At 37.7% G+C, this 25,718-nt stretch overlaps 1 protein-coding gene across 1 annotated transcript in view; it reads left to right on the forward strand.

The window, feature by feature from the left end:
- The first annotated feature begins 3,508 nt into the window (after positions 1 to 3,508).
- The window catches only part of LOC139717057 (alpha-N-acetyl-neuraminyl-2,3-beta-galactosyl-1,3-N-acetyl-galactosaminide alpha-2,6-sialyltransferase-like), a 33,284-nt gene continuing 11,074 nt past the window's right edge, over positions 3,509 to 25,718 (forward strand). Inside the window, exons 1-5 of the mRNA XM_071628567.1 lie at positions 3,509 to 3,790; positions 18,090 to 18,353; positions 19,527 to 19,808; positions 20,459 to 20,604; positions 23,025 to 23,141. Coding sequence (XP_071484668.1) covers positions 3,779 to 3,790; positions 18,090 to 18,353; positions 19,527 to 19,808; positions 20,459 to 20,604; positions 23,025 to 23,141 — 821 coding nt within the window. The 5' untranslated portion in view covers positions 3,509 to 3,778. The remainder of the gene's footprint in view (positions 3,791 to 18,089; positions 18,354 to 19,526; positions 19,809 to 20,458; positions 20,605 to 23,024; positions 23,142 to 25,718) is intronic.

Raw genomic sequence — 25,718 nt, forward strand, 5'->3', positions numbered from 1 at the left:
TTCGGACCATGTGGAGGCCGGCGTAAAATGATCCCATGTTCGTGCGAGGAGAACGTACATGTCGCTTGTATAGGCTGAACAAACCATGTCTGTCATAGGAGGTGAAATTCCAGTCTTGTCTATAGAAACACATGCATACATGCATGCATACAGACAGACAGACAGACAGAGTGATAAACAGATGGGGCGGGGTGAAGGCATTGACGATAGAGGTATTGTATTATCGTATGACTGAAAAAAATTGCAGGAAAGCGGACACACGACATATAGAATTAAACATAAAGATGGATGCACATGAATAGGGTATTTATCGATATATTTATTTACGTATTTATTTATTTATTCATTCATTCATTCATTTGCTTGTTTATTCATTGATTGATTAATATATTAATGAATCTAGTATCTAGTATAAGATAGATATAGAGTTAGGAGAGGGAGAGAGAGAGAGAGAGAGAGAGAGAGAGAGGTAAAGGAAAAGGAGGACGTATGGTGGGGAGACTAGACAGTATAAAGAGAAGAAAAAGGAGACCAGACAGCCAGATATGGGATAGAAATCCAAGAGAATGATGTCTCAAAAAGTTGAAATATATGTTTTCTCGATGGTTTGAAACCCTATCTTTTTTATGGCTAGTGGTGATCAACATTGTCGATCATTTTTGGAAAACAACAACAACAACAGAGTTTCGTTCGAAGCATATAGAGAGTCATAGGGAATTTAAAATCGTACATAATTTTATAATATTAGTTATAAATTAATACAACAAAATATGAAAATCAAAGTATAACTGTGTATTTATCAAAGTACAAAAGTAAATACATTTGCGATGATTAAAAAAATAGCATAAAAAGTAGAGAGGACACAGCATGGCTCATAAAAGTTCAACACATAAACAGATGACACAAAAAAAGTCAAAAAATTTAAACAGTATTGGGTATTTTCATTCGAAATTTGACATAATAATTTTTTAGAAGTTTTCTCAAATCAAACATTTCCAGGAAGATCACTGAATAGTTATAAAGCGGATGAATATAATCGTACTGTTGTTCATGTCATAATTGTATTCGAGACGCCTCATTTCTAAAACGCATGTACTATTCTGTGAATGACAACTGCTTACTTTAAGATTTATTACATGACGAAGAGATTAGGGTTCAATGTGGTGCATTGATTTAGAGCACAATATAAACAGATCCTTTTTCATCTTGATAGTTTAGTAATCAATTATCTATATTTTTAGATATCTTTCTTCTATACTTGTATATATCTACTACCAACATTTAAGAACGACGAATAATGCCTTGATTTGAATGGTGTGGATTTTGTGTTATACGTGTCAAACCTGGATCCTACCATCATGCTACACGCAATTAGAGGATCAAAATGTGACTGAATTATTGTATTTTTCTGTTATCCGATGGTATGGTCTTAACACAAAAAAAATTGCAGATTTTTGGGGAGATATGCCAGGTGAGGTGTCGACGAAAATAACGAATATGATGATGATAATTATTACAGCATACATAACAATGAAAATGCACATGAAAATCAAGCACTTCTCTATTTTCAAAGTCATTTCATGCTTCATTTATTCTTAGTTGATTTTGACGACTGTCATTTTACCAAAAAAAAAAGTTATTCCTTTAAGGTTGTACAAGACCACAAGGGGTCATCCCACGAGACCAACACCCATGAGTCATACGGCCCACGGGTTCGACATAAAAAAGGTCCATGAGTCATAAAACCCACGAGTCACACAGCCCATGAGTTCGACACTAAACAAACAAGGTCCACGAGTTCCACACTAGGCAAACGAGGCCCACGAGTTCGACATTAAGCAAAAAAGGCCCACGCGTTCGACTAGGTAAAAAAAGACCAATGAGTTCGACATCAATTCATCACGGGGCTTAATGTGTCGGTCTCGTGGGCCTTGTTTGCTTAGTGGGTGTCGAAGTCTTGATGTGCACCCGATCAGACACACACACACACAATATGGTTTACATGTTCAAGCTAACGTACCAGAAGATAAAAAGTCCTGTACCATCATGCACATAATATTTATGTTAATATATATATATATATATATATATATATATATATATATATATATATATATATATGTTGATAAGGTAGTCCACGTGTTGGCAAGATAAAAAGATAAGTAACAAAGCTGCAACAAAGTTCATGCTGTATTCACCAACGGTTTATTTCTTCACACAAATTTTCGAGCGTCTCGCCGCCCTTTCTCAAGTGTTGATACTTTCTCAAGTGTTGATATATATATATACATATATATATATATATATATGTATATATATGTATATATATATATATATATATATATATATATATATGTATATGTATGTATATATATATATATATATATATATATATATATATATATATATACTTATACATTCACATATTTTTCCTCCTCTGGCACCTATAGGGATAGGCCTGAGATAAACAGATTCGATACCATTATAAGTTGCATGACCGCTTCGTGCCAGGATATTTCATCCATCTACCCGCGTCTGCGAACATTAATATACAAAATGAAATTATATCCCGAAAAGGTATAGAGTGATGGCTCTTGGAAAGGGCAAGCAAACAAATTTTCAAGACATGGGACTCATACATATGACCATTGTAATCAATACACGGTGAATCTGACATCACAGTAAAATTTCTCTAGGATATATAGATAGAATTGGATGTGGACCGTTTCTGACTGACGTATAAGCGAGCAGAATATCAAAGTGCCTATCTTCATTGATGTTTCCCCTGGCTTCCAGACAGGTTAAAAGTAAAGGAGTCTACCACAATGGAGGGGGAGAGGATTCCGGGCTCCCTGGCGAGAGAAAATTGGCCATTGCCTGCCGAACAGAAAACTACAGCGATCCGACGAACTCGGCAAGACACAAATTGATTTTGCCGACTCTCTGCAAGCGCCAGGCTTCTATCGTCCATATCCCAAGGCAGAAAAGCACGGTGAACTATGATGAAAAGCCATCTCTCTCCCTTAACACACACATACACATATGCGCGCACACACACACACACACACACATACACACATACACACATACACACATACACACACACGCTCTCATTATTCTCTCGTTCATGTTGCTTTCTATTTTTGCCCTATGATAACAGAAAGAGAAAATTCATAAAGTCTAATTATTCTGCGGGATAAACTCCGAATAGACAATGGGGTGCCACAGAGAGACGGAGAAACAAGCTCCTACAAACAAAATATGTTCAAACAAAAACGAATGACGAAGAGCAGACGGGAAAATGATCTCGTGCAGCGCACCGTAGGTTGAGCTCGCTGTTTGTTTTTCTCTGGAGGGAAGGTTCGTGGACGAGAAACCATGTGACCGAATGTACCCGAGCCCAGAGCACGAATGTTATCCCGGGTGGTGCTGCGCTCCCACAATCACAATCGATGAGAGTGTGTACGAGGTCAACGGGACGAACTCCTGCGTGTTCGAATGTCGGACAATCGCATTAGCACGCAGTGTCCGCGGGCTTGAACACTTTCGCTGACGAGCTCCTGGCTCCTCGTGCACCTCTCTGCTCAAGTCGGCGGGATTTCGGAACATTCGACCTCGACCTTGCCAACAATGTAACACCACAGCTATATAAAGGGACCAGTGCTCCTACTGTAGAGTTCTTGGAAAACATGGAACTCTTTGAGTACAAGTGATATACTTAAACGGAGCATCGTACGTCCACTTTGTGATGTAGGATGTAGACGAGAAATTAGCCAGTATGCATTGGAGGGTAAGTTGATATTTCCCCTCCGGACTTCCTCTTCTTGATTTGCGAATTTTGTATAAAGTTGAATAAGTTAGTGTTAAAAGGGTAGCTCACAGTCATAATCTATGTCTGCAACGTTTGTTTCACCCTATAGCTGGTCATATGAATATCACGTATAACGTTAATATACATTCCGAATCATGAGTAAAAATGTCCATATCAGATCACTCATGACTTGTGTTAGGAGAATTGTTTCTGTTTCTGTAGAGCGTTTTCCAAGTTAAAGGAATAAGTAAGGGAATAAATTAATAATTGAATAAAGATATATTTAAATATATTGCCAAAGTACTTCTCTTCATACAATCAGTAACATTCAGTTGCCGAGTGTACAATATATCGACCCTTTGACAGTTAATGTGCTAAGCAAATCAATGTCTGCTATGGAATGCAAGGTTTGTGATAGCAATACCGACGGAACTGAATATGCAACTTGAGAGTATCGTTTATGGCAAAGAGATTGTTTTTGAGTGATTTGATAAAAAGTTTGATTTATGCCATCATTCAACTGGAATATAGAAAAATTACAGCGTTTAAATGAACACCATTTTTCTCATGAGCTAATTCATCACTGACCAGAAGCTATCTTATCACATTCGAATCATCTCATGCACTCGTCATCACATTACACGCCTTGATCGTGATTACAAGTTGTAATCGACAACCTTGCGGAAAACAAACGATGGAGAGCAACAACCACGACAAAACACGCGCATTCGAATGAATCCGAAAGATTAATTAAATTCTTATGTCAGTGCGGGCCGGGAAATTGGCTATTTAGGCCCCATACTACACAACATCAAAAAAGTTCTTTTTGGACGCTTATCAAACAGGGCCCTGTTGTATAAAAGTTGATATCGAACATAAGTCTCTGAATACTCACTTCTTATTGGCTGATACCTGACTTATATTTGATTTTCTGACTTATATCTAATTGTTATGCAACAATGCCCAGAATTGAAATTTTCACAGAAAGGATTGATCGATGACCATGTGGCATACTAAATGGGCAGTGGATGGTTTCTTAGCGTCGATAAATTGTATCCATGATAGGGAGAACATAATATTAGTGGCTGTGATGTCATCGGCCTACATCATGTATATCACAGGCCTTATAGAAGTACCACTTATAGAAGTGCCACTGAAAGGAAGTCAGAGGCATGAAATCATTGTCAAATCATGATCAACGGACAGATGAAACTGGCTGAAAGTGAACTTATAGTCTGTGACAAGTCAAACCCTTAGGGACTTATACTTGCTAATTTCTGAATTAAAAAAAAAGAAAGAATTTATTCAAATCCAAGCACTTTATTGTTTGAAATGTATACCACAAAACTCACAGTTACGGGAAACCAATCGAAGCTGTTTATATGCATTGCTAGAAAGATCAAAGAAATAATGAAAACAGCTCACCATTCTGCAGAATGAAAACGAACAAACGGCTCAACGCGAGTCTAGCAAATCTGAACCAAAAAAAAAAAAAACAAACAAACAAACAAACAAAAACGGAAAGTCATACTCTGTGTTAGTATATACAAGGTCTACGTAAAATAATTCAATGTAGATTCAGTGGGTTATAAGCAATGACGGGCAAAGTATTACCGTATAAACTTCTACAGCTGTTGGCCTAACTTTGTGTTTTTCGTCCTTTTTCAAAGAATAACATAGAATGTGATAGATAGAATGTGACTGATAGTGCAACTGAGGAAACTTATGAGGTTACCACGTATCCGGTTGCCAATGATTGAAACTGTGAATGTACAGGTAAACCGTATACCTCAGAATGTAGTCTCGCCGTAACTTTCTGGAAAATTCGTTCAAAAATTTGGACGAAGAAGGTTGCAGGTAACGACCTTGTTTTGTTTTGTTTTTTTCTTTTTTGAAAGCCCGCCCTTCACAAAAGATCCCGCTTCATTTATTCATCGCAAAGAGCAGGGTGTTTATAACGCGGTGAAGTGGTCCCGCCTCTATATCCAACTGGACCCTGCATGGAAGACCAGCTATTGCAGCTGAATATCTTCTCAGATGGAAATGAAACGGAAAAAAAAAACCAACAACAACAACAACAACAATCAAACAAGCAATTACTATCTTGTCGCCCAACATGAAAACATGAACCCTTTCAATGATCTTTAGTGTGGTTTATTTACACCGAGTCTTTGTAAATGATTTTCCTGGTTTCTTCCTTCACGTCTTTCTTCATTGCGTTCTTCGCACCAAATGGTTGGGAAAGGCTTTTTTTCTTGTTAATGCTTGACAGTTTGATACAAATTTTAAAAGATCCATGGTTCATTATCAAATAATGACATTCTAAATACACACACACACACACACACACACACACACACACACACACACACACAAACAAACATACACAAGTCAAATAAACAAATATTCTAGATCCCATCACCATTCCACCCCCCCCCCCCAAAAAAAAATCAGATATTTTGCTAATGGGGGGTAGACCTTTATTTTTTTCTATGGAAAGGATTGAGGAATAGATATTGACTATTATGGAGAAAAGCGTTTTATTCATACATCATAGCGAGAGAGACAGTAATAAAAACAAGCTAGAATGCATGTAAAGATTGCATCTTATGTCGTTTGAGGTTACCATTTTCTTGTAAATCGGCATTTGCCTGTGGTCGAAGCTGCCGAGGTGATTTTCTTGCGGTCGCATAAAAAGATGGGAGATCAAGATTTGAGACAAAGAAAGGAGGGTAGGCCATTCAAAGTCGCGGGAACATCACCCCTTCCAACTACTTAGTACCATCTACCACCCCCCTTTCCTCATCCAAAGACCTCTTCTTGGTGGTTGTCATGGCAACAGTGACATTACTCTAGTACAGACAAAGATATTTTTTTTCATTCTTGTGTCCTTCGTGATGAATTTCTATAAATGTTTCGTAAATGTCTATGTCTGGTAATGATATGGTTCAGGTGTATGATATGGTTTACTTTTTTTCGGGGTGGGGTGGGATTCTGCAGTTTTGGCACTCACTTTTAGAAGAAGAAAAAACCGAAATAAATGTATGTGTGTCTTTGTCTCGCGCGCGTGTTTTTTTTTTTTTTTTGTTTTTGTTTTTTGTTTTTTTGCTTATTTTGTGACGATGTTTCTCTTGTTGTTGAATTCATTAAGTTAGTACAGTTCATGTTTCATTGCAAAGCAAAGTGCCTTTATATCTGTGTTTCTTTTTGTGTCTATCTTTTTTTTTTCTGAGGCTGCCATCATTATCAAGCACCAGCTTGAAATAACAGACTCTTTTTTTTCTCTCTCTCTCTCTCTGTCTCTCTCTCTCTCTCTTTCTCTCTCTCTCTAACTGGAAGAGAATTGCTGATTTCTTTGATTTTATCATATTTGTTGTCGTGATTATACTGTAAATCTATTATGTACATTTTGTTAAAACTACACTGAACGTGTGCATGAATCATGTATAATTCTATTTATTAAAAAAAACATGCGGAAACAAAAATCAAACTGAAAGTGAAATTGAAACTTTGTGAGCAAAGCTGAAAGTATGACAGAAACAGAGAAAATGGACGATAAAGAAGATAGAGATGTATATAGAAAGAGAGAGAGAAAAAGCGCGATTAAAAGAGGGAGAGAAAATACATTGACAAAGGAAGACGATGCGGAGACGGAGCTGGTATCAAATATGGATTCTTCCCTGGTGACTGGGCTATAATAGGGAGACAAGAGGTGTGAGGGAGACTATCCGTGTGCCATCGTCCCGTCTCTGACGACTCGGCAATTAATTTGGGCTTTCACTATGTTATTAACGCGTTATTAATGCGCACACATTTATGTATTATTAAGTAGAACTACTTATCGTGTTTGTGCATTATTAAAGAACCACCTAATAAGCCTATGTTTGTGCATTCCATAAGAATGTCAATGGAACAAAAAATTGAAATAGCGGTGCATAATCTCTGTGAGTGTTGAAACATTTTCGGCGCATGTTGTTTCTGCTGCGATCGCCTTGAAAAGGGGAAATGTTCAACAATTCATTCAATGACCTTCGAATTCCGATTTTTCTAGTAGAATATTGTGATTATAATATGACATAAAAAAAGAAATATCCAGTATTTATTGCATTAGTTTAATTAACCTTGAAATAATCATCACAATGACGAAATCAACTGTCGATGAACCTTTCATGTGAAAATACTGTTATAGTGGACGCTATAAATGTAATTGAAAACTTGTTAGTTTAAAACATGTCGATCCTTTTTGTTTCTTTTAATGTTTTTGCTTCATTCATTCAATTACTGTCATACTTCAATATACAATCTGTCAAGATATTTTGTTAGGTCCTCTACGTTTGAAAATATTGACCGAACGTCCTATGCGAGTAGGTGTTGGTTTCGCTTCTTGTTTCTGCCACTGTTGTGACGTATTCTGATAAGATTTGATTTTGACAATCTGACAGCAGTGATTCAATTTGTCCCCACATACGTCATTCTGTGCCACCGGAACCCTTGACAAACACATCGGATTTTATATCTACCCCCGCCACCCCCCCCCCCCCTTTTCCCGGAAGCATATTGGAAACTAATATTGCGTCGATTGATACGTTTATCGTGCAAGAATGTTGTGGTTAGGCTGAGCATTCCTTTTGATATACAGCTTTCATTTCATAATACAACGTACTTACGTTCAGACGTTGATCCTTAACTTCGAGGATAAGCTTGAAGTTAAAGGAATGGTGTAGTTTTGGTTGAGATTGGGCTTCAGGTTTCAATATTCCAACTTTTTGTGAGATAATGAGAAATCTTTTATGAAATATCAAAGAACAAACAATTTTAACAGGAATTCAAAGTTTATTTGATGAAAATTGGTTAAGGAATGGTTGAGATATATCTCGGTCATTTCAAACTCAATTTTCATCAAATAAACATTGAATTCCTCTTAGAACTGTATGCTCTTAAATTTTCATAAGTGGTTTCTATAATTATCTCGCAAAAGAAAAATAATCTGAATCCCCTATCTCAAGCAAAACGGGTCGCATGGTCTCTTTCATCACGAAATCGGTCATTTCGTCACAAAATGAGAATTTCGTCAACGAAATACAATTTCGTGAACAGAATGGCAATTTCGTCGACGAAAAAGACTATACGACACTTGGCGTTCCATACTTAAGTACGAGCTTATCTTCGAAGTTAGCTTATCCTCGATTAAGGATCACCGTCTGAACGTAACTAATGTCTACCAAGTTAGAGACCGCCAGTTGACCTACTGCTGAAAACCGACAGGCCAACAATATAATTATGGTACACGAAAGACCGCTCTCTGTCCCTGTTTAATGCACTGATAAATAAAGTTAAACAAGTGAGCTTTATCATGTGGCATGTAGGAGATATAAACCACAAAGATGGTTTTCATGTGAAAACGACATGCCATCATGTCTCCTTTTTCATTCTCTATTTCAGTTGGCTGCTCTAATTTTTGTGAACGCACGGTAGGCATCAGTTAAAGTAATAATGATAGTATAGTGATATGAAATATTTGTATGGCACCTACTACGAAAGTGTTTCTACGAGCTCAGATTGGTCTTTTTTTATAATTTAGTATTTGTTGGTCAAAAATAAATGGCATTTACAGCAAAGAACAAATATCAAGTGAATTACAGAATTACAGGATCACATACGCGTAATAAAGGAAAAAGATGCAGTATAACAAAATGAATACACAAAAATTACATATCAAAATAAACGTGACCAAAATACCCAGTAAGTTAGTTACTAGTTTACAATTTCAATTTAAATTTCAAACCTCCATTTTTTTGAAAATGAGGGGGAAGTTTACCTTTCTTTTAGGGAATTTCACAATAAATTCGTCAAAGATGGGTCTTTATGGCAAGGGAAGATAGCTCACTTTGATGAAGAAGAAATCATGCGTGTGTTTCCCATTTCTATGATTTCAGGGTATGCCCACGCGGGTTCACACCCCCGAGTCGTCGGGGTGACTATAATTGCCCTGTGGTGATTGATTATCAGTACGTGATTCCGACCGACTGCATTTCACCTATTTTCAACTACCCTCTATTCTGTAATAGACAAGATAGAAGCTGAGCCGAAATCCCATCCTCCTTCTGCCAAATAGATCATCTCGGATTGCGAGCGAGGGCTGTGGCGACACATGAATGTGTACGATTATCCCCGGTTTGTGACGTCATGATGTGTCCACGGGTGGGCAAATGGGCGCTGGGCTCATTAGGCGGGTAAATCAATCTCCAGACGACCTCTTTATCAAACATTGTGCTGAAGCAGGGCAAGACAACGGTATAAAGCGACAGGCTTTAAGATGAGCATGTTGTTCATTATACAATATATGAATAATGGCGATCAATATCTCCAAAGAACAACTCAGAATAACAGAGACAAAGTAGAGAGCTATTCTTCCAAATATTAAAAAGAATGTCAGTGACATTCTGAACTGAGAGAGAAAGGGGGGGGGGGGAGAAAAGAAAGATATGGAATGGTCGCAACGGAGAGCTAACTCGAGACAGTGCCCAATTTCGACTAGACTGCATTTATGATCTTTATTGACTTGTAACCATGACAACGCAGAGAAGATGCATCGCGATGGTTTGGTTAATGTACCGAACAATATGGGAGGGGAGGAAGCCGAAAGGGGTGGGGATGAGGGGAGGGGGTGGAATCCACCAATTCACCTCAAGGGATGGGCTGTTTTCTCTAGGAAACTCGGGTCATTTATCCTGCACGGGATGAAGTGATTTCCCAATTCACATTCGGTTGGAGCCCGCCCGAGACACGCCAGACATCCGTTATCCAGGTGTAATCCTTGGAGAATCCTGGGGTATCGAGGAGAGATAAACAGCACTGGTTGGACTGGAGGGGTGATCTTATTCCTGCATGATTGTTACCCTGCCAAAGTTGGGACTTTTTTCCTCTACTGTTATTGTTCTTTAATGGTACAGTTCTTCGTATAACACCTGAGACACAGCTGATCTCTGAAAATAAGATAAACTCAATATAAGCAAATCGAAACCGAAAATTTTGAATACTTCTGATAATCACAATGAAAAAGGCAGGGGTCATTTTCGTTATAGCGCTGTTCGTTAGGGGGGGGGGGGGGTGGGGGTGCCATTGCTATTAGTCAAACATTCATGTACGAGGTAGACAGGTGGTATCATGGGTAAAACATCGTGTCAACAGGAAACGATTGTAGTAACATCATAACAGTTAGGGCTCGAACCACAGACTTCATGTTTAGGAGTCGAGTGCTTTATCCACTATACCACAGTGCTTTTGTACGTTATTTCATTGAAGGCGATATTCATATTGTATAAGCTCAATACTGTTACAAGCAACAACAACAGCAACAACAACAACAACAACAAAAATGAACGTGTTCGTTCTTGTTATTATAGGATTAGGGCCTACCTATTTTGTATTTCAAGATATTGAGGCGCAGGAAAATATTGTGAGACTAGGGCTGAATTTCCCCTTTTGACCAATACTTTCGATGACTATCCTATTTCGTATACTGGGAGGCGAAAAAAATGTAATGTGCATTCTAAAACAACGATACGTGCAAAAAGTCATTTTTAATGACTCATCAACGACAACTCCCCTTCAAGTTTCGGGATTCTCGCCTAACAATATTACATGCCGACATGCGCGATCTCGAAGTCCCATTTTGTCGCAATCAAAATCAATCAGTTTCAGAACAAACTTTCTTCCCACAGTTCCAGGAAAATGATTTGTCTGACGATGCGAAATCGATGTTCGCTGAATGACCTCTAAATCCAACTAAATAAAAGTCGCCCCTCCCCCACTCATCTTCACGCCGAAACGAAAACACGCAAACGACGCACGATCCCACTGCACGAACATATGTGTCTAGAAAACGTTATGCCACCTACCCGTTTTATGTGCTATTGTGCCTTGTTCACTGTTGTGTTAAAAGAAACATAACGACGACTCCAATACGTCTGCATTTGTCTTTTGGCACACCCGCTGTAACGATTAACCCTGTACTTGAAATGACAGGAGGTTCAAATGTGTCGGAAAACAAGTTTGCGGGGCTGTGACATGACAGCGAACATTTGCCAACAGTCGCCTCGCTCCTGCAGATGAGTGCTGCTGTTGCTGAGAGAGATGATGCTTAAGATTAAGTTAAGAATCGTGTTTATTTTGCGTGTCTGTCGGCTAACCGCAGGGAAGGGACTGTCAAGAAGGGAATGTCTTTAGATTTTCCTTTAGGCTTCGGTTAACTTTGATCAGGTTCAATCATACCTTCACATACAGCAGGCGCGACCAACTCATTGTGACGTTATTGCAAACTCGTGCCGTGATGCCATTTTCGTAATCTGACCAATTTAGATTTCAGTCCACGTATCTGCTTATCGTTTCACTCTCAACTCATTTAATGTGCATGATCCAAATTTCTGTAGCCATGAAACTGAGTCTTTCTTTTGGCTTCTCATATACAGTAGATATAAAATGTTACACTTTACTTATCCTCTCATTTTTTTTGCGGGTAGGAGTCGAAGAAAATCCGTGGGCGATGTTGCGTAATATTATTTTATGAAAAATGGAGATCAGCTTCCCATCTTTGCGATATCATAAGGTCAGCAAGGCATTTTTTTCTCCCCCTGCCTTTCGTTTATACTCTTAGTTAAGTCTTGTGATGTGGTGTGTGCTTTGAGCTCTTCGAAAGTGGGCATGTCCCATTTCAAACCTTAACGCAGACCAGGAAGGAGTCAACTAATGTTATTTATTTCGACAATTCAATGAGAAGGGACACGTGCGATGTTTCTATTTCGATCAGGGGCCCCATGCCTCACTCTACGTTTTGGTGCCAGAGAAGGCTATAGCTTTGTTGATGTTGTGAGTTATGCGCTATCATGCAGTACACACACACACATGTATTGTGTGCACATAATACAGTTGTAAAATATTTATTGGCAGTAATAAGTAATAGTAATGTCACGATAGAAGAATGCCGCAAAAACATGAGCGCCTTAACCTTTGATTCATGATATCTATGTTGCTTTCGGTCGCCTTATTACGACTTGATACATAATTATGTATCTACACAATATTACAAAAGTAAGACTTGGTTATCTTTTCTTTTAAATCTACCAAACACCATGATTCTACTCTCTAAAAAAAATCGAGTGAAAATTTTCACTCTAAAAAGAGTGAATACAAAAAAGAGTGAATTTCGAGTGAAATTGGAGTGAATTTTGAGTGAAAATGCTCATTTTCACTCATTTTGGAGTGACGTCAGGGATCACTCGAAGATTTTGGAGTGATCCCTGACGTCACTCCAAAATGAGTGAAAATGAGCATTTTCACTCAAAATTCACTCCAATTTCACTCGAAATTCACTCTTTTTTGTATTCACTCTTTTTAGAGTGAAAATTTTCACTCGATTTTTTTTAGAGAGTATACTCATACATTGTTACAGGTAATATTATTCTATTTTTAGAAATATGATAAATAATATCAAGTAAATTGGGTTGATTTCAAGAAAAAAAGAAATCATCACTTACGTCTATTAATTTTGAAACCGTCGAAATTCTTATTATAATGTCTCTGTACAAAAAAAAAAAAAATATATGTATATTTTCTTGAAACATCGGCAAGAAAGAGGCAGTGAAACATATTCACGTAATGATTTAAAATCACCGGTCATTACTGTATCTGTCGTACATGGTATCCATCCGTGTGTAGATATGATAGTATAGCCGTCGGTAGCGGCTTGCTAACGGTGATTGCAGATCAGATGTGATGGAATTGAGCTAAAAAGTAGCATCTGGTCGTGCCTCATTTCCGATTACCATCCCATTATAGCCTATTTCCTTCTGATCGTCGTACCTTTTCTCCCCCTGCCCCCTCCGGTCGCTCCGTCCCTATAAATCACATCCGGGGAACACACCCCTGGAGTGCTATACGTTGTATAATTCTGCACCCCTGCGGAGCTTCCTAACACGTCAAAGCCAATTTTATCTCCTCGTGTGAAGATTGCGGTCATTGTTGCATGTTCGCCACTGCGTCATCATCCATCCATGCCCCACCCCTTTCTACCTCTTCTCCTCCTCCCCCTCTTCCTACGCCCCTCCCCCCTTATACATTTTTGTGCTTGGAGTGCAATGTCATCGCCATGTTTAACCTAATGAGTACAGCAACCTGGTGGATCCTTTATGGAGTCTAATAGGAATTGGTCTTCGGGGAAAACGGGAAAACTTAATTCACTCTAATAAAATTAAGTTAAATCAAATAAGCAGAATGATAGATGTGTTACAAAAAAAAAGTGAACTTAAGATAAACCACAAGAAAATGAAGGAATTTAAAAGTTTCAGACGTTTCATGAAATGATGATAATGGTCACAAGCACACACCCAAAGAGATATGGATAATGTCATTCGTTTCACTATATACTGTCAAACTGCATGTTTTGTACGTGAATATATTGTAAAATATATTATATATATACTTATACATTTATATATCCATACTCGATGATTGTCCATCTTAATTTTCACCACTGTTCAAGACTGCAATGAACTAAATTGATGAGAAGCTTAAATGTTTTTCGTTGTCGTCAATTTCAAACAGTCAACATTTGTCAAGATTTGTGGGTACGTCAGTGAGAGGTTTGTGAGGTGATGACGTCATCATCTCATCTAATTATAGCATATGTCGCCACGATCTCAGTTGGATTAAAACATATGGAGCTTTAAATTCCCACATATTTTCCGTATTGATATCAAACTATCTGTACTATCTTTGAATGCCAGACTATTGATGGAATATTTCCATATCAAAGGTCGTAAATGAAGAGAAATATAATCACTATATACTCCGTGTGTCAGCATGTATGTCTGTCACACACACATTCACACACGCGCGCACACGCACGCACACACACACGCATATATACACACACACATACACACTCCAATAACAAATACGGTTATTCCAAAGAGATATACCATTGTATACCCTCTTCATATTATTTGAATCTGCATTATTGAACGGCGTTCTTTGAACATTTTCAGTCCAATAAAGAACCACATTCTCTTCAAATTCACTAACCCCGGGGAAAAATGATATTGATGGTCTTTTCTCATCTTATTTGCTGTCTGGAAACGGACGAAGACGATACGAGTATAGATTAAAAAGGAGACAAAATGTCTAAAACTCGCAAGATCTGCTTGTTGAAGCCTCAGGAAAGTTCGGTAACCAAGTTGGTAACGGGGAAAATATGTTTGCTGTAATGAATTTGGTTTACTCAATTTCGCATCTGCGATTGTGTAAATCTTCTGTAACCATTTTTGAGATTATATATATTTTCATGATGATTGTCAAAAAAATGCACGAACGAGCAATGTCCTTATTCAGTCGCTATATCACAGTTTTTGTTGTCGTTGAATTGATCACTGTAATGAAAAGTCGTCAACCTTGCACCTGGTAATTCAACTCCAAACCGTTTAATTGTGCTCATACGAATATGCTTCTATCCATGTTTGTTGACGTTAGGCTTGATGATTAAAAAAACAACAACAAGAGCAAAAAACTTATTTACGCATGGAGTTAGATATTTTGTGGTTATTGTTTTTGTGGTTGAGTCTGTATCAAGCATTTAATGTTTTATCAAACAGGTTACATCTTACCCAAGAGCAGACATAATCTATTTTAAAAGCCTGCTTTAATTCAAACTGCATAAATGCTAAACAAAATATAAAAAAGAACAGCTCTTCTTTTTTATGACAAGCTCCAAAATAAATCGGACATTTCTGAACACGAGCCCCGATGACTTATACCTTTGAACTCATCTCAATGTACATGCATAATTCGAGCGGAAGGAAACAATTTGTCAAAGAATTATTTTTGCGAAGTCAATTTTGACAGGGTTATCCCCTCCCCCTCCCCCCCCCCCCACCTACTATCGCCACCTCCTACCTTTCAAGTGAGTTTGCATGCTAATAAAAGAGACAAAAATAACGGGGCTTCGTTTTATTTCAAGCCCTTTCTGTTGAGGCATACGGATTTATCGGAACACGAGGATCTGTAAGGAGAATAAACGACAGTATAAACAGTATAGTGTAACTCGTGTGTGTCTTTGTGTAGGCAAATGGGAGGATGTTGCCAGAAGGTTGAAAATCCGGAAAGGACCATGTTTGCATACCAGTATTAAATCCTTTTGTGTGCTCCCAGCCAACCATTGAATCATTGCAAAGATGGTAGGTAGTTATATAGATATTTTCCTTATACATTTTGTCTTATTCTGTCAATTCTCTTTTTTTTTAAGCTTCTTTTCATTTTCTGGTTTCAAACGCAACTCACAACATTACCTCCTTTTCTTGGTGATGCTATGTACGTGTGCATGTTATATTAATGCTGTGTTGCATAATTCAATCTTCACACTGATTGCCGCTATACTATTGCCTCTATCATGTCTATGACTAGATTACTACGACATACAAGCCTATACACAAGTCTTGTTTGTCTTTTTAACCATAAAAAATACAAGTGATAATAAAATATACCGCCTGCAGCTACCACTTCAGAATAAAGCCAACACCAACATTTCTAATAGCTTGGGATAACGAAAGTCACTCCTATATTTACAGGGTGACAAATCAATAATGAGTAATTGCTGGTCAATATTAGTATTGTCATTTCTTATTTCAAACTATTACTGCAAATATATGTTGTAGTACGTGTATATATCTTCCGGGGGAAAATGATATAGACCCTGCCATAAATTAACCAGTATACCTATATGGATTTCGCAAAGGACTCTCAATCTCAATGACACTTCTCGAGTTCGTTGATAAGATTGTTGATGCATTTGAAGATCATTAAGTTTAGTGGGTATATCGGCTTGTCCAAAGTATTTGACACCGTAGCTCATACAAGATTGTTTTTCTAGACTTTACGATAAAAAAAGAACGTTTTTCGTGAAAAAAAAAAGAAAAGTTTTCGAATTCGGTCCTTTTTATAAACTGTGAGCAATGCACTGGATTCAAACACTTACTAACTGCCCCGAAAAGAATTATTACTTTTGGTGTACCTCAATGCTTATTAGTTGGTCCACATTTATTCCTTTTATATATCAATGATTTACACGTACATAGATCATCCTCCGAGTTCTGTTTTATTCTAGATGAAAACATTAAGATCTTATATTGTGTAATTAAAGCACATTCATTATCCATTCATTATTCTTAATGCTGTATCCTTTTGTAAAATGTCAAATGTTTAATGAATTGGTTAAATAAACTTGAACTTGAACTTGAATTGGAAAATCAGCAATTGCGTATATAAAAAAATAACAAGTCTGCAAATTCAGGCAAATGTAACTATGTCGCATTTCGTAAATCAAGGAAACAATGAATTAACCACATTTACAAACATTGCTGAATCAGAACATGATTTCTAGACTTGATTGTACAAAATTCCTGTGTGTAATAGTAAAATAAATGACTGTCTCGGTGCTATGCCTCCTTCAATGTATGTAAATTGTCATTGTGTATACATTTTCACTGCAATGATTTGGTATAGAAGGATTGTTACTTTATATTGAATAAGTCAGTCTAGAATTCCACTTTAAGCATGAGTAGAAAACAAAGAAAGTAATTTGTACCAACAGGCATGTTTTGTTTTGTTTTTTAAATTCACTGAGATAGAATAAGCATTTGTGATGTATGATTATTGATGTTCTCCTTAAAAAAAGGTGCCTGCCAGGACATCCACCTGACAGCATAATTGGTATTTGGCAATATCAATGGAAAAAGATTGTCATTGATTATGAATATAGGCCTACACATTCAATGCAAAATAATTAAATGGCCGCTTTCCCAGGTGTTAATAATGATATGGACCATTCTGGTCATCTGGTGTACTCAAGTTCATCCATTGTTAGAACATGACTGATGAATTCCAATTGTTACGTCGGGCAATCCCCGGGGCAAGCTTTCTTTTATCGCTTAGAAAAGTGCCTAACCTTTTACTGAAAAGAAAGGTCATTTTTACTCACACTCGTGCATATAAGCTAAGCTCCGAACTGGCTTAGTGAATAATTGAATTGAATTGAATTGAATTGAATTGAATTGAATTGAATTGAATTGAATTGAATTGAATTGAATTGAATTGAATTCAATTCAATTCAATTGAAATTAAATTAAATGAATTGAATTGAATTGAATTGAATTGAATTGAACTGAATTGAAATGAATTAAATTAAAGCCGCGAATAAAATACTTTCGTAATTTTCACCAATCTTCAGCGCCCAATCCGGTACCTCGCTGCCACGGTAGCATACTCTGTCGTCATTTCGCTGGTCTACGTAGCCTTCATCCACCGACAGGATCGCCTCACCGCACCGACAAGTACTGTAGCTCAGCGAATCAATCGTAAGAGGTTTCTGTCCAAATGGACCCCAAGGAGTGTGGTTCCCGTGGCTGGTCAAAATTTCAGCGACCATTGGCAAGAATTTCGCCCCGTGCAGCACAAGCAACATGAGGGGTACATGAATATTCTGTCTGGCCAGGTAAGAATCTCTCACAATATCACCTGACTCTGTATTATTATGTATATGTAAATATGTATATATATATATATATATATATATATATATATATATATATACATATTAACATATATATATATATTCACAAAATTTAAACAAAACGTGTTGCTGCTCTTGATAACAGTATACTAATAAAATACGCTCACTTTACGCGTCCTGATGATCAACTTTTGACCAAACTGTCATAACCCCAAAATGTGAACCTAGCATTTTTTTCGGTTCTGACTGTTGATTGAAGATTCAGAAGATATCAATGCTGTTTTCATTCCGATTTCATCGTAATGAGTTTGTATCGGAGGAATTAATGCAGTATGATTAGTGTTATGCACCCTTTCCCCATCTTTCTTCCTTCTTTGAGTATATACTTTCTTGTCCTTTTCCTATTCCTGTTACTTATTGCCATAGTTGTTGATACAATTATAATCGTAAACATTTACCAGTATAGCAATCGCCGTCACTATTATCATCATTATCATTTTTATTTCATCATTACTATAATTGCCGTCACCATCGTCCTCATCATTGTTATTATAATTATGATAAAATTGCGGCAAGAAATAACATAACTTTCATCGTTGTTGCAGCAGTATCGCATTTCTGTCGCTAGCACGATGTTAAAGGGATGGTACAGTATTGGTGGAGATAAGAATTGGGCTTTTAACTTTTTGCAAGATACCAAGAAAACACTTACGAAATAGTACAGTGCATACCATTTTAGGAGGAATTCAAAGTTTATTCAATGAAAATCGGGTTTGGAATGACTGAAACATCCAAAAACAAAGTAAAAGAAAGCGATCGTAATAAAGTGTGGGTCCCACACTTTACTAGAATCGCTCTGTTTTGGATATCTCAGCCATTTCAAAACCAATTTTCATCAAATAAACGTTGAATTCCTCGTGGAATTACACGCTCTTTCGTATTTCAATAGAGGTTTCTCGGTTTCTCACCAAAAAAAAAATGTTAGAAACCTGAAATTAGGTCTCAACCAAAACTATACGATCCCTTTAAGTACTAATGATAGCATTATTGTTTCTTGAGAGAGTAAATTTGATTTTGAGATACAGCTCGTTTGAATTGTTTAACTCTGATTGAGATGAAGTAAAACGATCTGCATGTTCTCTTCTCATTCCTCAGCCTCTCCGTCTGTCTTGCAGTTCGTGTGCCGTCGTCTCCAGTTCGGGCCACCTCCTAAAGACCGACGCCGGGCACGAGATCGACTCCGCCGAGTGCGTCTTCCGCATGAACAGCGCTCCCGTTCGTGGCTTCGAGCGCGACGTCGGCTCGAAGACCACGGTGCGGTCGATCGCCCACGTGAACCTAGCCAGGGCGTTTGAGAAGACGGACAATGCGAGAAAAGAGCTGCTGCAGGACAACGACACCCGCAGCGAGTACCTACTCATTAACTGGATGAACAGGGTAATAGTACCGGGTATACAAAATATCGCTTTGAGGTGCAAGGTTATAAAACTATCACTGTCGAGAAATCACCGATGGCAAATAGTTTTAATTGTGACCCGTAACGAAGAAGTCGATATTTGTTTTATATACCACATCCCACTTAATTGAGATATCTATGCTAAATTAAGACAAAGAAATGAAGTTGTCGTCCCACTGGTCAGAGAAATAACAGAAAGTATGATTTCACAATGCGCAACAAATCTTACGCGCATATTGAAAAACCGCTATAGCTGACTGCCGGGCAGTATAGCGAAAACTATAACTGCACTTTTAGATTCTTTACCCAATCACAATCGGAGATTCATCAAATGAGACATATTTGATATACAAACAGTGAATCTCCATGAGTGCCGTCGTGGTGCATTTTACAAGATTTCGCACGAATCTAAGCGGCTCATGATAGTCGTTTGGCAGAGCTATGTCATGTGAATCTCAGTTTCTCATTAGTTGCTGGATGTGGCCAAATCTATTTCATTCCAGTACTGTACTGTGTGTGATGCATAAAATCTATTCACCTCGAAAAGATTCGTGATACAAATATCTAATAATATTGGTATAATAATATAAGTATGCTATACTATAGCTATTGTGTATATGTCATGCAACAGGTGAATGTACGGAGGCTACAGGATCGTGAGTACAGGTATGCAGTCCTTCTGGCTCATCTCTACCCTAAGGTCAACTTCTACGGATTTAGCTCAGACCAGATGCACTACGCAGAGAGAGTCTTTCGAAAGGAGACTGGTGTGAGCAGGTATATTATTCTCTTCGAAATTTCGTATCTCTCTATAGTATGCAGTGTTGCATAAAATTGAAACAGAATTTGACATCCATCCCCATAAGCAAATAATGTATGAAATGAAATGAAATGAAATGAAATATACCACACAACAGCACCGTTAAAAAAAAAATAAATCACAAAATAGTCAAAAGTAAAAGAAAATTATTGTTGGTAAAAAAAAAAAAAAAAAAAAGAGCCAGGGATAGCAACCAGGTTAGTCGAGGCTAGTCCTTTCACAATACAATCATGATACAGGGGAAACTCGGTATAACGAACACTGCTATAACGAGATATCGGTTATAACGAGGAAATTTTCTCGGTCCCAAATTTCCTTCCACACAAGTCTATGTAAAATGCTACTCTTATAGCGAGATCGGCTATAACGAAATAACTGCTATAACGAGAGAAATTTTTTGACTTCCAAACAAAGGAAAACATAGTAAATCAAACCTGCTATAGCGAGGTAAAGCAAAATGCCTTCGGTAAAGCTTTACTTCGCCTGTGCTATCATCTTCCGAGATTGTAAGGCTTGATGCGCCAAAAACTGTCTTGTACACACATAATCATTTTCTTCAGTGCACTCCAGCTAGCACTGCATGTTGTACGTGTGAAGTGTGTGTGTGCACGCACACTGATACATGCAGAAAATGTGGTGGGACGGCCATATGTATACATGACATCATCATGACGTTTAGCAGGTGTGAGGCAATCTGATGCTGTGATTGGTCTTCTACTTAGGGAATTCCCCGTTTTCACACACACGCAGTCGTAATGTACAGAATGTGTCACATACACACACAGCATTATGCAGACCATATTCAAGCTTTCCACACAACACACACCCATACGATAACCACATACCAATCCACAAACGATCTTGATACAATCGCAAGCTATATAAATTTACAAATTCAAACATCTACAATTAATAAGAAACATGTACATTCTTGATATTGAATTTCCTTGGCCAAAACATCTTCTTACTCATAAAGGTGAGTAATTCCCTCACATTCAATATCAAGTTATCAGTATTGATTGAAATATGATGGGTAGTCCCACATGTGCAAATTAATGTATTTATTTTATACCTTCTTTTATGCCTACTGATATAACGAGATATCGGCTATAACGAGGAAAATGACTCGGTCCCAACCATCTCGTTATATCGAGTTTCCACTGTATAATTACTTACAGTTTTGAAGCGTTGCAATATTTACAGAAGTAATGTTTCAACATAAATATTTACAAGTTTTGATGGGAAATCATTAAATCGTCATTCGCTAAAAATATTTTCGTGACGATTTGCGAAAGGTTTAGGTGAGTTTGTATATCAGCAAGTTCCACTAATGAATATTCACCCCTATTTATTAGCAATCATTCGCATAAATTTTGTGAAATCTTGAAAAAAAGATGTGTCGGGAACACCTTTCTCAAAGGAATCGTTCACCGATTATGATGACTGGCAATGTAACGTTATGGGATCATCCTATATTTGCACACGTACTAACCAAATGAAGGTGTCGAAAGCACGTTACAAACTGCCACCTCGGCACTGATAGTGGTCTCTCAAAGTCAGCCTGATTGACCTGTGACGTAACGTACTTTTTGCCGTTACATGAATCGCGTCACGACACTTTCGTGGGGGATGTCAACCACATACTTCTCAGCCATGATATCGATTTTGTTTCGCTACTCAATTCTTACCAGTGAGAATGATATTTTTTTCGTAATTAGTTTTTATTTAAACGATTACAGGGCCTTCCTCACTACTCTCATAGACTATAAAGTGAAAAAAAGTGAAGGGCTAGCATGTTAAACCAGGTGGAGACTTAAAGATTAAAATCATGACGCAGGGAGCATAATAATATCTGGAATGACACTAAAACTCAGAGGGAAATAGAGCAACGTTTGGTGACGGTGAACTTGGTGATTATATTAGTTACGTTTACACGGTGATCAGTAACCTAGAGGATAAACTAACTTCGACGATAAGGTCTATGGGGCGCCAGTGTCGCACGGTCGATTTCGTTACGAAATCAGTCATTTTGTCGACGAATAATTATTTACTCGTATTCGTAACGAAATCGACCATGCGACACTTGGCGCCCCATATAGCTTATCCTTGAGGTTAAGGATCACCATCTGAACGTAGCTATTAATAATTTGCATTTATATAACGCATCCCCCACAGTCATGTATTATACAATCTCTGTGCGCTTTACAAAACTTCCGTCCTATACATCAGAAAAAGGATAAGCTTTTTTTAAGACTTCACAAAGTGCTTCCAGACTCATTACAATGAATCTTCTTCTTCGTCATAGTCTGTATATCTTTCTATGGCTCGTTCTCCATTCACCACACGCTAAAAATTCACTTTATCTATCCCCACACAGACAACAGGCGAACACGTGGTTGTCCACGGGCTGGTTTACCATGCTAGCCGCCATCGACATTTGTGACGACATCATCGTCTACGGGATGGCATATGACGACTACTGCTCCGATATTAGGTTTGGACATGTTTGATTTGACCTGACTTGGTTTGATATAACTATGATATATTTCGAAGTACATGTATAGAAAAAAAGGCAGTTTGATCGGCGGAAAAAATTTCACTTACTCGTACCAGAGTCCAGCAGATTTTGATGACGACAGTGTTAACGTCAAAGTTGATGATGACGAGTCCTCCAATGATGATTTTAGTAATCATAATAACAATATAATTATATGCAGTGAGTAATACGTAAAGGCTTAACAAGCATTGGCAGCATTAACGTTAAGAAATTATCACGTGTTGTTAATAAATGACGACATAGGTCTTACGCATCGAACGGCGTCTTGATAACTGCATGATTCTTATTGGTTTGAATGACATGACATCACTATCTTTGTTATCGCTTCAGTTTACGATTCTTGCACCATACTCATAAATGTATATCTGGTAGGGTCTATCATACTTGTATATAGCAGGTATACTTGTAAAGCATTTTATCGTTTGTCTTCGGTTCTCCGATGGAACAGTGGCTACCACTACGCATGACATTTTCGCTACCACAAACGTACAAACTTCTACGGGATTTGTAGATGCGATGAACCATTAGGGCATATACCTGCTGTCAGGACAGAAAGTGAATCACACAGTCCATAAATTTTCCCACAATGTGGTTGTGAAAACATATTTAGTAATATTAAAACTCATCAGTATACGTTACGTACCACTATACTCAAAGAGTAAACTTGTTGAATTTAAATCTAGTTTCCGCGAAGATTGATGCAAACGGCTGCTATGATGTGTAACAGTGTTATAATTATAAGGTCCTATTTTAAGAAAAATTGTCGTAGATTACGTGATCGTGCGATTGCAGAGTATCTACATGGTTATCAGGAAGGAATTAAGAGTTTGTAAATCTTTTTAGCGATAATAATAAAATCTGGAGACAAAGGAGGCCTAAAGAGATTCAATAACCTTCCCGAAATAGCACGTTCAACTTTTGAGGTTATGCAGCGTACTGTGTATTCGTTGACAACAAAGGTCTCTGTCTGTGTGTCATGTTATGTGGGTTTAGTAGAAAAAAATACATTTGTACTTTAAGAACACATGCTGTCAACTTCAGCATCGCAACCAGCACAAAGCAGCTGTTGCACCTGGAGAGCATCCAACACCGCTTCCTGATTCGCATTTCACAGTGTGTTCACCTAAGTGAAGAGTTTGATCGCAAAACGACTTAACTTCATGCTTGTTTCTTTGAGATATTTGAGATTAAAGCTACTAAAAAGCAAAGACAATAATCAGAAACTGTAGGACTTTTTTTATCGTAACTTTAAGACTATTCTTTATTATGTCACAAGTTAGGTATCGGGTGGAAAGGTTTCAGTTTGCTCTGCCTAATGGACTTACTTTAAAGGGGATGGCTAGTAACTGATCAGTTGGAATCAGTGGGAATGCTGGGGATGATTGTTCCAATTCTTGTGGGATTCATTTAAGAGTACATTACATATCTATTGTTGTGTGAAAATTATTTGCTTCAGAACGGTCTCATATTCAAGTAATGTGCAGTTTAATGCCCCGTCACTGTACAGGCATGCTAGCCTGGAACCATCAAACTACACATTACTTGAATATGAGACCATTTTGAAGCAAATAATTTTCACACAATAGATATATAATGTACTCTTAAATAAATCCCACAAGGATTGGAACAATCATCCCCCAGCATTCCCACTGATCAGTTACTAGCCATCCCCTTTAAAATGATCAAAAGTGACACTTAATCCGTTTTACTACCAAACTCTGAATATATTGTCAGTCATTTGATTTTAAGGTCTGCATAGAATACTAAAACTTAATATTCCATTATTACTGCGTTGAAATAATTTCCTCGATTGACATGGTATTTTGGCATATGCTGTCACGAAAATGTTAAAAGAGCGTATAAAGTAATATGAGAATATGTTTTCCCATATTACGTGATCCGTATGCTTATGAATCGCTGAATTGTACAATATATTTTGACCAGCCCGTATAGTCCATGGGCCAGGCCAGATATTGGTACCATCTGAGGTGGCACAACCTTTTTGGTGGCATTTTGTTTGTCGGGCATAGATATGCTTATCAAGCTATGATAGCATTTCCAAATGAGTAGCTTAGTCATAGTAAATGAATTTTTAACCAATTTGGTCTCGTTGTTATATCCCTATTAGTCCATGGGCCAGGCCAGATATTGGTACCATCTGAGGTGGCAAAACCTTTTTGGTGTCATTTTGTTTATCGGGCATAGATATACTTATCAAGCTATGATAGCATTTCCAAATGAGTAGCTTAGTCATAGTAAATGAATTTTTAACCAATTTGGTCTCGTTATTATATCCCTATACTTCTGAATCGAAACTAACCGCCATACAAAGAAGAGCACTGTCTTCTGTATGTTCCATAGAGCTGTAAAATGCAGCTCTATGGTATGTTCACAGGTGTTCTGTTGTAAACGCGGTGCGCTTAGTCTTTATTCAAGGCAGCGAAGGGAATATCCAAAGGTTACGATGTCCACAGCGCTTAGTCTTTATTCTAGACGGCGAAGGGAATATCCAAA

Source organism: Diadema antillarum, unplaced genomic scaffold (assembly GCF_040938485.1).
Source record: "Diadema antillarum isolate AM-2024a unplaced genomic scaffold, OU_Dant_1.0 scf00000071, whole genome shotgun sequence".
Classification (NCBI taxonomy): domain Eukaryota; kingdom Metazoa; phylum Echinodermata; class Echinoidea; order Diadematoida; family Diadematidae; genus Diadema; species Diadema antillarum.